Source organism: Macaca fascicularis, chromosome 17 (assembly GCF_037993035.2).
Source record: "Macaca fascicularis isolate 582-1 chromosome 17, T2T-MFA8v1.1".
NCBI classification, from domain to species: Eukaryota; Metazoa; Chordata; class Mammalia; order Primates; family Cercopithecidae; genus Macaca; species Macaca fascicularis.
Genome location: NC_088391.1, coordinates 91,208,245 through 91,222,790, shown reverse-complemented (window position 1 = coordinate 91,222,790; position 14,546 = coordinate 91,208,245). Strand labels below are relative to the sequence as shown.

Genomic DNA, 14,546 nt, shown 5'->3' with positions numbered 1-14,546 from the left:
TACGAAAAAAATCATTGAATTAATGAGTACAAAAGCATGCCCGAAGCCATTTCCTAATGGGCTCAAAGGGGCATATATATTATTATTAAAGAAGAAACAGTCAAAGGGACAGGGATGTATCATATTGCTAAGTCCTTAGGAGCTACAATTATGGTTGTCAAGGATCTCAAACTCAACTCCCTAAATGGAACTTCTCATATTTTCCTTTCAAAGCTGCTCTTGCACTTTTGTTATTACCACCATCCACCAAGTCTTCCACGTCAGTAACCTGACTCTTTAATATTTGTTTCTACTCAAGTTTCAAATACAATTTATTTTTACATGTATCTTCCATCATCTTAACTTCTCATAATACTCCCCACCTCTTTCAAGCCCTTTGTTGGTATCTACATTTGCAGTTTTTTTTAAGTTGCATTAACATATAATTAACATGTATAACATCTATACATTTTACTTTTTATTTTATTACTTCGAGACAGGGTCTCACTCTGTTACCTGGGCTGGAGTGCAGTGGCGTGATCTCAGCTCACTGCAACCTATGCCTCCCAGGCTCAAGCAATTCTCTTGCCTCAGCCTCCCGAGTAGCTGGGACTACAGGCATGCACCACCATGCCTGGCTAATTTTTGTATTTTCAGTACAGACAGGGTTTCGCCATGTTGGCCAGGTTGGTCTCGAACTCCTGGTCTCGTGTGATCAGCCCGCCTTGACCTCCCAAAGTTGGGACTACAGGCGTGAGCCACTGCACCTGGCCAAAAACATCTATACATTTTAATTGTACACTTCTCGGCCTTTTGGCTAAGATCAAGTGAGACTGTAATACATTTATATAGTTGTACATCCATCACCACAATTCAGTTTTAGAACAATAAAACTCATGTGCAGTCAATCTTGCTCCCATACCCAGACCACCACCGATCTTTCTTTTGTTCTTTATACTTTTTGCCTTTCCTAGAAATTTCAAATAAATGAAGTCATACATTACATAGTCTTCTTTATCTAGTTTCTGTCTCTTCACATGTTATTTCTGAGATTTACACACATTAGTGAATGCAGCTGTTTATTCTTTGTTACTGCTGAATAAGCTCATGGTATGGATATGCCACTTTTTATTTATCCATTCGTTACTTGATGCATATTATTCTAGTGGGTGTATAGTGATATAGATATGTGATTTTGTTTCTCCACTGACTGATGACGCTGAGCATTTTATCATGAACTTACATGCCATTCATTTATCTTCTCTTATAAAAAGTCTATGTCAAACCTACTGCCCGTTTTTTATTAGATTGTTTAGCTTATTTTTGTTTGTTTGTTTGAGACGGAGTCACGTTTTTGTCGCCCAGGCTGGAGTGCAGTGGCACGTTCTTGGCTCACTGCAACCTCCGTCTCCTGGGTTCAAGCAATTCTCCTGCCTCAGCCTCCCTAGTAGCTGGGATTACAGGCGCCTGCCACCATGCCTGGCTAATTTTTGTACTTATAGTAGAGACGAAGTTTCGCCTAGCTCAGGTCTGTAATCCCAGCACTTTGGGAGGCCAAGGCTGGCAAACTGGATCACATGAGCCCAGGAGTTCGAGACTAGCCCAGACAACATGGTGAAACCTCATCTTTACAAAAAACACAGAAATCAGCCAGGCATGGTGGCATGTGACACTGAGGCAGGAGGATCACTGTAGCCCAGGAATTCAAGGCTGCAGTGAGTTATGACTGTGCCACTGCACTTCAGCCTAGGCAACAAAAGCAAGACTTCATCTCTCTAAAAAAAAAAAAAAAAAAAAAAAAAAAGAAGAAAAGAAAAGAAAAAAAAGAGTTTACCAAACTTTCTAGTAGAAAACAATTTGAAGAAATTGCACTGCAGGTAGCACCACAAGCAAAAGGAGGCAGGGAGCGCACTGGAAGAGACGATGTAAAGATAGAAGATAGAGTCGTCTTGAGTTACACACAAGTATCCCTTTGTTAAAACTGTACAGGTAAGGCTGGGTGCAGTGGCTCATGCCTATAATCCCAGCACTTTGGGAGGCCCAGGTGGGTGGACCACCTGAGGTCAGGAGTTCAAGACCAGCCTGGCCAACATGGTAAAACCCCATCTCTACTAAAAATACAAAAAAAAATTAGCCAGATGTGGTGGTGTATGCCTGTAGTCCCAACTACTCGGGAGGCTGAGGCAAGAGAATCGCTTGAACCCAGGAGATGAAGGCTGCAGTGAGCCGAGATCGCACCACTGCACTCCAGCCTGGGCAACAGAGCAAGACTCTGTTTCAAAAAACAAAAACAAAAACTGTACAGGTAAGAAGTGTATATGTGTGTTTGTACATTTTACCTTAAAAAATTAACAAATGGGGAAAGTGTGGAGTGGGTAGAGGTAAAGATGAAACAAGGAAGGTAGATTTTTCACGGTTGTTGAAGCTAGATAATGAGTGCACGGGTGTTTAATATACTGCTGTTTATCTTGCACAAGTAATTCAAACCATATTCCCAGGATGACTCTAATTATGCAAAGTATAAATGCTACATGTATGTATATAAAAATACATATATACACACACATATATATATACTTTGAAGGGATTCTACCAAAACATTAAAAGTAATTATTGAATAATTATGGGATGACAGGTAATTTTTACTCTCCATCTTTTTAAGCCCTTTTCAGATTCTCCCACACAGTAAGGCAGCACTCTCTGAAAATAACTTGCATACATTTCTTAAAAATCAAACCAGTCATATTTAGCTACACTCAGAACTTCTGAAATAATCAAGGTCCAAATAACATCTGAAGGTAATTAGGATATGAATACTGCATTTATCAAAAGAATAATAAGAAATACGAAATTCAGGTTTTAAAACAAAAGCAACATTCTCTCCTACACACACATCCATCCAGACAAACGCTGTCCAACAGAACTTGATGGTGGAAGGGCTCTCTGCCACGGTGGGAAGGCTCTCTGAGTTGAGCAGTTGCTGCTAAGCACGTGTGGCTATGGAACAGCGGAAATGTAGCCACATTTCAGCTGACTTTGAAAAGGGTTCTTCCATTCACTTTAACCTTAATTGCCATACATGGTTAGTGCCTCCCATACTACACAGCACAACTATAGGGAGAAAAAACAACCAAACAACAAGCACTGGGGTGTGCGGACACAGGGGGAGCAAGACCATTCAAATAAGACAACAAAATCCTGCTCGCGGGAAGTTTATATTGGGAAAGAAGTTTAATTTGGGAAAGAAGATATTAAACAGATGTACAAGCATATTCATGGCTCTGTTGACGATTTTCCTCCTCCATCCAGTCATTCAGTCGTTTACTGATATTCTATATCCCCTCATCTCTCCCTGGTAGCTACCAAATCATAACTTTTACAAAGATGCACTGTAAGCTTCCTACTCTCTCTAGGTAAAGAGAGTAAGTGAAGAGTACCAACTACACTGAGAATTTTGGATTAAAACCGCATTAGCCACTAAGATACAGCCTAAATCCAATTTAGTTTCTCCTCTGCCTAATTCTTCAGGGGTAATTTCAGTTTCTGATTTGTGCTTTTCAAAGCTAGTTGGTCACCTTCCATCTTTTTTTTCTTTTTTTTAATCTTTGTTCTTCCTCTTGTGAAAAAGTAAAAAGGAAAAGAAATTGAAGTAACAATGTATCAACAGCATGATTCCTTTAAAGGGATTGCTCCAGCAAGTAAACACACATTCATAATAAATAATCCTCTCTCTAGAAGCACCAATGACATTGAGGTTTTCTTTCTATTTATCCGGATATAAAGCATGTTCCCCTTTTACCTGGGTCACTAGGAAGCTAAAAGGCACACGTGCGCCTCACAAATGACTAACTCAACCTGGTGTTAATTCCTTCTTGTGTCTTCACTAGTTTCTGATATATATTTTTTTAACTGCCGAGATTCATTCCTACTTTTAATATACTTCTCCAAACGTTTTTCAAGATACATAAATAAAACAGAAATCATAAACACAAACTACTCGAACGGATTTCCCATCGGACTTCAGAATATCTTTTTAGGTCCAAATTAAAAGGGCCAAGATCCTTTTATCCTTTCTGAACTTAAAAAACTTGTTTAAACAAAATGTAAGCAATATCATATCTATACAGTGTGACTTTATTATACTTCTCCAAAGACCCATAAGATCTCTAGAACTGAGATCAGCCACATCTTTTATTAGTTATTTCCTATGTAGACTGGATTATCAATATAGTTCTGCTCATTTATTCTGTTTTAAATGATTACCATACCTTGAATTTTCTTGAAAATGTTGTGCTCTTAACTGGAAAGCCACAAACAATGACGATGCTATTGCCAATAACTGGTTCTTCTCGCTCTTGGTTAGCATGTGCCCTGAGGGAAATCAATCAACCAATCAATCAATCAATCATATATGTTAACATCTGTGCTTCTCTCCTATAGAATTACTAGTCATTCAAACAAGTATTTTATAGGGCATCTATTATGCAGCTCGGATTGTACTAGGCACTGGGGTGTGTGGACGTTGAGGGAACAATACCATTCAAATAAGACAACAAAATCCTGCCCACGGGAAGTTTATATTGGGAAAGAAGTTTAATTTGGGAAAGAAGATATTAAACAGATGCACAGAACAAAAACAATTAAAAAAAAAATCCACACAGAGATCTCCAGGAAAAGCAAAAGCTCCTCACATCTGCTTCTCCCTGTACCTTCCCAGCCCAGCTTCCCTGCTGAGGAAAGTGAGGATAGCGTGCAAGAAGCCCCAGTCCCTGGAGAAAAGGAGAGTGGCTGGTCAAGGACACAGACAAGGCAATGCTTTCTAGTGCGAAGATCCAAAGAATATCACGCCGTGATTCTTCTGCCTCTCTGCATGAATCCCAATCAACCAACCAATCTCTCTCCTCCTCTCACTCATACTATCTTCCTACCACTACACAGCTGGACCTGGAATAGTCGGCAGGCCGCGAAGGCCTGGGGTGAGTGACTGATTGAAGAATTTGCATAATTCTTCAAGAAGGTTGTGAGTCAAGGTAGGATTCTAATACTCCAGGGTCTATAGGTTAAAACGTCCCTTAACAGCTCTGTAACCTCATCACAAATCTAAAACTATTTATTTACCACAGTACTACATACAGATAGTAGAGTATTAAATAGGACAGTATGAGCAACTTGAATGCTGGCTCGTCAGCCATAAGGTGCTACTTTTACAGTCAACCCTCCATGGATTCAAATAACTGCAGGTTGAACATATTTGAGGAAAAAAAAAATGTATTGTTGTCTGTATTGAACATGTACAGGCTTTTTTTCCTTGTCATTTTTCCCAAAGCAATGCAGTATAACAATGATTTGTGTAGCATTTACATTGTATAAGCATTATAAGTAATCTAGAGATGATTTAAAGTACAGGGAGGATATGTGTTAGGTTATATGTAAATACAACACCAGGGACTTGAGCTTCTGTGGATTTCTGTATCTGAAAGGGTCCTAAAACCAATCACCCACAGATACCAACAAACAAATGTACGATTCAAAAAAAGAAAAAAAACTAGTTGCCTAAACTTATTTGGAAGAAATGAAGTAATTTAAGCATTATGTCTAAAAATCACTCAAAATACAAATAAGACTAAAAACATTCAAAATTAAGATACAAATGCTTTCAATATCTACAGCACAATTTTCCACAGGGAAGTAATCTATCTGCTCCCTGAAGGGCAAGGAGAGCACAGGTAAGCCACCCTCTTTGAGACAAACCTAGACATTACATAAAACATAATACAAATATGGGATCTACCACCTGGTTCTGGGAATTCAATCCTAGATCCTCACGATGGCCTAATAAACCATACTCTTACGGGCATTGGAAAGTTCCTCATTCTCCCCAGACACCTAAGCAGTGATGAAAACATCCCATATGATTACATAATTACTCTATATGAGAAGTATTACAAAAATTTGGTCTCAGTCTTGTCAAAACACATAGTTGAGAAGAACAGTTCTCATAGCGTGACCTGCCAACAACTGGGAGTCCCCAGGAGTCCTTCCAAGGTCAAACGATTTTCATACAACTACTAAAACGTATTTGCTTTTTTAACTCTAGTTTTCTCAAGAGTATACTGCAGAGGTTCCCAGATCCAAGGGACACATATTGTGTGATGACATCACTGCTCTCATGTCAACACATAATAGATTTATTACTATTACTTTCAGAACAAATGAGTAAATATTTTCAAGTTCCTCAGTTTTAATTTATAATGTGGCAAATATCAATACATATAATCACAAAAGCTCTCTGGAGTGTAAAAAGAACCAGTGCTTCTCAAACTTCACCAAACATCAGAATCACCTGGACTAAAGGTGCTGCGTGTGCTTCACCAGCGGACTGACTGGTAAAAGGTATGCGGGCAAGAGGTAATAATCTGCATTTCTAACAAGTTCCAGGGTGATGCTGATGCTACCAGTCAGCAGATTTCACTTTGAATACAACTGTTCTGGACTGATATTGATCGAACTGTGTAAAGAAACTGTTTAGTAGTTCATGAAGCCAGCTTAATGTGTCATGTACAGCAAGACAAATTATCAGAGCACTTTAAACACAGTATTTTACATGACAATGTTGTGTGTGTTTATATGCGTGTATACTATGGCCGGATGTAAAATGTATTTCTCATGGTGGTTCACAATCAAAGTCCTTTACAAGTCAGTTCTTTAGACACATATGCACAGTATATACCATCAGCAAGGGAAGAGGCAGTGCATTAGGGGAACCCATTCACTGCAAGAGCTCAATCAGTATTTCATCTAGTCTAACCAACTGTTAGTGCCCGGATCCAAGCAATATCAAGAGCGGTCTCCCAAATAAAATGGACCATCATTCATAACATCTCCCACGCAAACTGATATGATGCACGTCAACTTCAAGCATTTTATTGCTATTCCACTTCAAAAGGGGGGTACTCGGTTCCAACAGGCTCTGTATAAGAAGTCTGATCATAACTGACCTATTCTTATAACGATTCTAGCATAATGCTACTCCTGATCACAGGCCAGAGTGGCCTCGATCTCTGCAAGCTCCCCTGCAGCCTGATACTAAGTAAGGCGTGTCTTCCCTGGCTCTGACCTTTAGCTCCTTTTGAATGGTCTCCCCTGTTTGCCCTCTGGGGGCGGTGGACCAGTTTGGTGTTGAGTCAGACACACCGACACTGCATTCTGGGCTAGTAAGCTAAGGCGAATGTACCTCATTCCCTTTTCTGAGTAGCTTCTAATCTGTAAACCCTGCCTGGCTGCCATGAGGGGAGCTGGGAATGCATGCTGCCTGTTAACCTGCTGCCTGTTAACCTCATGTAAGTCCCATGAGGGCAGCTCCTTTTTCTGTTCACTGATGAATCCTACGCACCTGAAACTTGGGGGCACAGTACGTATTTAAAAAGCTCTCCAATTCTTCCCACCCCTTTCGGCGAGTGTGAAAGTAAACCAAGAGTGCTGTAATCCAACACTTGGTTCCCCTCTCCCCCAAATCTGACGGAGAAGACTGAGAGGATGCTGCTGGGTGCATGTGGAATACAGGTGTTGAGGAGGCAGAAGGACTGAGCACTCCAGCCTCACATGCGGGACACATGCAGCCTCGAGCACTCTTCAGAGGACCAAGTCACTTGTACTTGTTACAGGTCTAGATGGAGTTCTAAGGCTTTCTTAAACCCAGCTTGGAACGTTCACAGCATTCAAGCTTAGAGCCTCTACTGCGCTGTCAACGAGGCTGGGCACAGTGGGCTCTTCAGTGAGGACATGTCTGGAAAAAGCTGCAGCTCTTGGTTTTAAAAGCCTTAGGCTTTTTGACAATTTTACCTCTGTATTCCCAGAGCCTAGAGCACAACCTTTGATCCAACAGGCTCTATAAGTATTTGTGACTGAAAGGAGAAAAACTTCCTCCTCACAACTATTACCTTCTTAAACTTCTGGGGAGATAATTTCAAGTAAAAGTCCCAACCCCTATATGTTTATTATCTCCTCTCCTTGTTCATTAAGCCACTAATTACTGGAGTTCAAAACCATGTAGCAGCACCCACAAGCTTTGTGACATGCCACTATGACCCTGATGCTACTGGCCACCCTCACTGGCATGATGCAGTTTTCAAGAAGCCTGACCTGCGTGTTTCCCGAGTGGTTTTAGGTCTACCATTTATTTTAACAGCTATGCATCGGTTCCCATTAAATGTAGTGTTTTCTGGTTTTTCTGTGTGTTTGTTTGTTTTTGTTTTTTGAGACAGAGTTTTGCTCTTGTTGCCCAGGCTGGAGTGCAGTGGCACGATCTCGGCTCACCACAACCTTTACCTCCTGGGTTCAAGCGATTCTCCTGCCTCAACCTCCCGAATAGCTGGGATTACATGCACATGCCACCACGCCCGGCTAATTTTGTATTTTTAGTAGAGACGGGGTTTCTCCAGGTTAGTCAGGCTGGTCTCGAATTCCCGACCTCAGGTGATCCGCCCCACTCAGCCTCCCAAAGTGCTGGGATTACAGGCATGAGCCACCGCGCCCGGCCATAGTGTTGTATTAAATAATGCGGATAGAGGTCCTGATTCTGAGCCAGGCCCGTTCTCTCTTTGTGGGCTATGGCTTGTTGACCATTGGCAGCTTTGTCTGTAGGGTAATGTGGCTGGACTATTCTGTTGGGGAATCTTTAGGTAATCTCACTGGGGGTTAGATTTTTCAAGGATCTTCTACTCTCATGTCTGTGCATACCTGTGTGTCTGCCAGTATCCTGGGAATCAACTGAGGAATGAAGGCTGGGACAGGGAGTGTCACATTTAGTATGTCCATGTTCCCTCAATTCTTTGTCCTCCTGTGCCTGGTGCCCCCTTGTTTTTATCCTCTGCAGAGAAGAATCTGAAAGCTTTAACCAGGATGAGGGAGAGAGAGTCGCCTTACTCTGAAGAGTGAAGGAAGTGATATGGAGAAAACTTTACAGAGATTTTAGGCCAGTAGTGCTTCTTTAGGAATTTCCTAGGGTACCTGGAGCTAATAATTATTGAGACTTCTGAAGGGTTCTGCAGTGGTAATGAGCTACTTCTTCTCAGTTTCTCCATTGTCAGCTTAGGATTCAACTTTCTTAGGTTACTAAGTCAGTTAAGAATCATCTTTCAGCTTTTCATTTTACCAAATGCTATTTCCTTTCTTTTTCCTAGTGGGCTTGTGTCTTTAAAAACTCAAGTCAGTAGATTTGGGGATAGGGCAAAAAAATGTGTATATTTTTAAGCTATCATCTTACCTCAAAACTGGTTAAAGTATTTTCTTTAGCAATTTCCTCAAAAGGAATATCTATGGTAAAATAGTTCTGAATCCTTATTTAACTGAAAACAACTTTGTTTATATTGATGATGATATCTTAGCTGGGTATAGTACTCTTGAGTCAAATTCCTTCCTATGTAGCAGACACTATTCTAAGATTTCTAACTTCCAGTTTATAGAGTATGAACATAATCTCACTGTACATTCCTTGCATCTTCTTTCTTTTCTTCTGGAAGCTTTAAAAAAGTATTTTTTTTATATGCCTAGTGGAGTTAATTTTTAAATTAATCCTGTCTGAATCTCAGTGACTCTTTCCAAGAGTACCTAACACTTTCTTAAGAACAGTGAGAAAACACTTTCTATTATTTCTTTAAAAATATCCTTCATTCCCATTTTTCTTTTCATGGAACTCCTAGTATGCATTTATGTGTAAAATCTTCTGGATCTTCCCTCCATATCTTTATCATTTTCCACATGATTTCATTCTCTTTACCTTTTTGCTACGTATTTTGAGATACTTCTATTTATTCCTTTGAGTCGCTAATTTGGATCTTAGTAGTGACCATCCTACCTTCCACATTGACTGCTGAATTGTTTTATTTAGAAAAATCACAGATTTTTAGTTCATTATGTCTTTCTCCTCTAATTCAGTATTTTTAAGTGTTCTTCCTATTTTTCAGTAAGCACAGTCATCTGCCTCCTACAACAGCAGCTCTAAAACTAAGCACCACCTGTCCTTAGTGAGTCTTCTAGGTCTTCCTCCCTAGATGAGTAATCCTTTTCCTTTTTATACCAGGGACTCTGCTCAATATGCAGGCCAAAGAGTCAGGCAGTGGTTTGCTGGTAAATGCTTAACAAACAAATGAGGTGTGTGGGAAGGAGAAAAGCCACAGGGTACAACCAATTTCCTTACAGTAAATACATTCTTCATGGCTGATTTCAAACCACCAACTTCAAAGGGGATTGGCTTATGAAGATGTGCACACATGGCTCTCACAAGTGCAGCCCAGCTCCCATGGAGAGTCCGTGGAGAGGTATTCCAATAGTCTAAATGCTACCTCATCCTTAAAGTCATTCTTGATTCCCTCAAATGGAACTGGGTTTTGGGTGTTTTTTGTTTTGTTTCGTTTTGTTTTCGTTTTTTGTTTTTGTTTTTGTTTTTGCTCTTCTATCAAGATACTTTGCTCACATCTTTACCAGGCACTTGCTTTATCCCGTCCTGTAGTACAGCTGGTGCTTTACGTGACTATTTCTCTCATGATGTCAGCTCATTAAGAGCAGGTAAAATATACCCATCTTTGATTTTCTTCTACAGCCTACACCAATTATTTGTTTTTTATTTATTTATTTTTTTTTTTTTTTTTGAGACGGAGTCTTGCTCTGTAGCCCGGGCTGGAGTGCAGTGGCCGGATCTCAGCTCACTGCAAGCTCTGCCTCCCGGGTTTACGCCATTCTCCTGCCTCAGCCTCCCGAGTAGCTGGGACTACAGGCGCTGCCACCTCACCTGGCTAGTTTTTTGTATTTTTAGTAGAGACGGGGTTTCACCGTGTTAGCCAGGATGGTCTCGATCTCCTGACCTCGTGATCCGCCCGTCTCGGCCTCCCAAAGTGCTGGGATTACAGGCTTGAGCCACCGCGCCCGGCCAATTATTTGTTGAATTAATGATTGAATTCAGTCCAAATATCATAGTAGTATTTTTAAAAGTGTAGACATACTTGACTAAATTCAACAGAAAAAACAGAAGTATAAGTAATTATATACTTTCTGTGTTGAATGAAATTTTTACCAGAAGATCTGTAACTTCTTAAAAGAAAGAGATAAATCTGACAATTTCTTTTGATGAGGCTCGAGGTTGAAGTATAGGAAAGTATCAGAGAAATAAGCCCAAAATGTTCATTATAGGCCAAATGAAATTATAGTTCTTAAGATACCTTCTTCCTCATATTCCATTTATTTTTCAGAATCAAGGGAAACAGCTTTTCAACATTCACATCTAAAGAAATGACAAGAATAATTTCTCATGTATCCTATTTTTTAATTTTAGAAGCAATCGTTTCAAAGTTTAACTCTAAGAATCTCTAGTAAAACTGTCTTAGTTTACATCCACATAAATGTGGGATAATAAACATATACAATAGAAAATGTTAATGCAGTCATAAAAATAGGTGCTTGCCTATAATAGTGCCTAGGACAGCTGGACAGATGGGAAGCAGATGGGGAACCCCAAAGGGGCAAAATGACCTGGCCCCAAACATATGGAGAGGATCCTGGATTAACTGTAGTTACCACTTCCTGCGGTCTCTAGGGCACATATATCAAACAGTCAAAGACGATACAGTTTAATATATCTAAGACCTGATCTGGGGGGAAAATGGAGAATGAGAAATACAGCAATCTGAAGAAGAATGAGAGACAGTAACCATTCAAAGAACAAATGACATGAAAATAACGAGAAAATAAAATAAGAGGGAGACATTAAGAATGGCAAATATAGGAGTGTGTTTCTAAAATATTTAGAGGCAATATAACAAGTAGCAAACCCTGATTGAAAACATTAGTGATTTATGAATTTGAATCTCAGCATAACTCAAAGACTACTCAAATAGGAGTTGAATAAGCCTAGGTTCAATTCGTGGCATTATTATCTTATTGGTCATTTAGCTTTACGGGTATCTCAGAGCTCTAGTTTCCTCACATGTAAAATGAAGGCTTCAACTAAATTATTGCTAAAAGCAATGTATGACAATTTTTTAAATTGTGTTCCTATCTGGTCTAAGCATAAAAAACAAAATTATGGTGTCCAAGCTGTTAATTCCTTACCAAAAAAGAAATGTAATATATTATATGCACCACAGAAAACTGCAATACTTAGGTTTAAGTATATTTCTGAGTTTGAAGGGGATCCCTTGTCTAGAGGATTTGGGATATTCTCTATTATTGCTAACAGTCCAGCACATAGTAACCAACTCTGATTAGAAAATTTAAATGCCCCATTTTCTTCTTCTCTGCAATACTTTGCCATACATACATATATAGAGACTTATATATAAATGTGTATATGTGTATCTATATAAATACCCATACACGCATACGTTTGTTCTAAAGGTTCTCTATAGTTTTTCCCTGCTTTCTCCTTCTGCCCACTGTTTCCTGTCTTATCACTATCACTGAATTAGCCAGGCAGACATGAAAACATGCAAGTCCTAAGTCCACTTCAAAACGTACTACAACTTTTAATTAAAATTTTAGGAAGGGCAAGAAACTAAATGTTAGTATCAAAATAGAAAGAACTGGTTATCTGGATACATGTATAAATGATTAAAAACATCCAAAGTAGCAGCCAGGTACGGTGGTCATGCTTGTAATCCCAGCACTTTGAGAGGCCGAGTCCAGCAGATCACAAGGTCAGGAGATCCAGTTCAAGCCTGGCCAACATGGTGAAACCTCGTCTCTACTAAAAATACAAAAATTAGCCGGGTGTGGTGACACACGCCTGTAATCCCAACTACTCGGGAGGCTACGGCAGGAGAATCACTTGAAACCGGAAGGCGGAGTTGCAGTAAGCCAAGATCGTGCCACCGCACTCCAGCCTGGGCAAAAGAGCAAAACTTCATCTCAAAAAAAAAAAAAAAAAAAAAAATCCAAAGTAATCCTTTCTCATCAATACTATGGGTAAGATTTCTTTTTTTTTATTAATTCAACAAATACTTAGTATCTATTATGTTTTGTGCTAGGGATAAAATGAAAAGCAATGACCTAAGGGGTTCTTAGCCTCATTAAACCAACAAATACTAAAAGAATAATCACAAAAGTATAAAACTACTATCCTGGTTGTATTTTATTTTGTATTTTTAAAAATTCAAAAGTTTAGGAAAAACAACCTAATAAATCATTAGTTTTTGTTTTAAGATCCCAAATCAGAGCCATTCTTCATCTGCCTTAATAAAACTCTATAACACTACAGTTTTAAAAGAATATTCAAATCAGTTATCTCTGTTGAGTCTTATGAAAACTCTGTATTATAAATTCTGAGTGGAAAACTGCTTTATAAATGCATTCAACAACTCAACGACATCAACTTGACCTGAATCTATATATAGCTCCTAACATGAATGTGAGTCATTTTACATTAAAACACTTTAATGGATATAAAGAACACTTGAAATGTGGGACAGACTATCTAACCTTCATACATCACTAGCTAGCTCATTAAAAATGTATGTAGAGGCTTTCACCTGAATAACATTTCTATTAAGTCTCATCTAAATCTTGTTTATCTTTTGATATCTTATATTAACTATATTTTGAATGCTCACTAAAGGGTTTTCTCTATCTCTCACTTGATGAGCAATTTTTCTACTACCTGGAAATGCTCGCTGAGAACTTTGCAGTGTTAATTTCACATTCCACTCATTACTTTATTCAAAACTTCATTTTTCAGAATAAAATCATCATCTTCCTAGATTTTCATTAATAGGACTAGAATCTGGTTTTCTGAAATATTCTGTGCTATTTTCATAAACATATCTTTTAACAATCACTTTAGAAGAGGTCCTTATATACTCACCTCAGTAGAAAATACAAATCTGATTTGATTTTCAGAAACCAAAAAGGTAGGCTAATCATCTATCTACATGTTTGGCTTCAAAACACTGGACTCATAGAACATTCCATATGGTTGAATTCTGCCCTCCACAAGACTGCAGATTATCACACTCTTGAGTCACCCATAAATACTCAAAATCATGAATGTAAACAGTCTTGCATGTTCTAAAAATGCTAATTAAGTATAATATAGCCAAAAGGCCTTAATTTCAAAATAGAATGAAATTATGTATTACAATAAAGTATAAAAATAACAACTTTAAAACACTAAAATATTTTTACTGCATACAAACCTTTGAAGCCATCAGGATACACGTCAGAGAGAAATTTGGTGCTGATGTCTCCTTTTACAAAGCGTGAGTTGATTATCACCTCTCGAAGTAACGCAATATTATGTGTAACACCTAAAAGTAAAATGATATCAAATTGAAGAACAATGAATCAGTGAAAAATGGAATTCTGATAATGTGGGGAAATTTATCATCATTGTTCTATGACCTAGCAGAAACCATTCAAGATTACTTATTTCCTTGACTTCTATTAACAACAAAAAATATCTGAACTTGTGGTATCAATAAAACAGTAAATATAAACTTAAGAAGCTTGGTATTGCCAAGTCAAGTCAACAGGCTGTATTAGGGTGGTGCAAAAGTAATTGTGGTTTGGGGCCATGAATT

The 14,546-nt window shown here is 38.7% G+C and overlaps 1 protein-coding gene across 4 annotated transcripts in view; it reads right to left on the bottom strand.

Annotated features, from left to right (window-relative positions):
* The window catches only part of PCCA (propionyl-CoA carboxylase subunit alpha), a 436,745-nt gene that overhangs the window by 192,454 nt on the left and 229,745 nt on the right, over nt 1-14,546 (bottom strand). For all 4 annotated transcript variants that reach the window (XM_005586175.4, XM_005586176.4, XM_065533441.2 and 1 more), the window contains exons 17-18: nt 14,163-14,273; nt 4,248-4,350 (exon numbers count right to left, since the gene is read on the bottom strand). In XM_005586175.4, the coding sequence (XP_005586232.3) occupies nt 4,248-4,350; nt 14,163-14,273 (214 nt within the window). The remainder of the gene's footprint in view (nt 1-4,247; nt 4,351-14,162; nt 14,274-14,546) is intronic.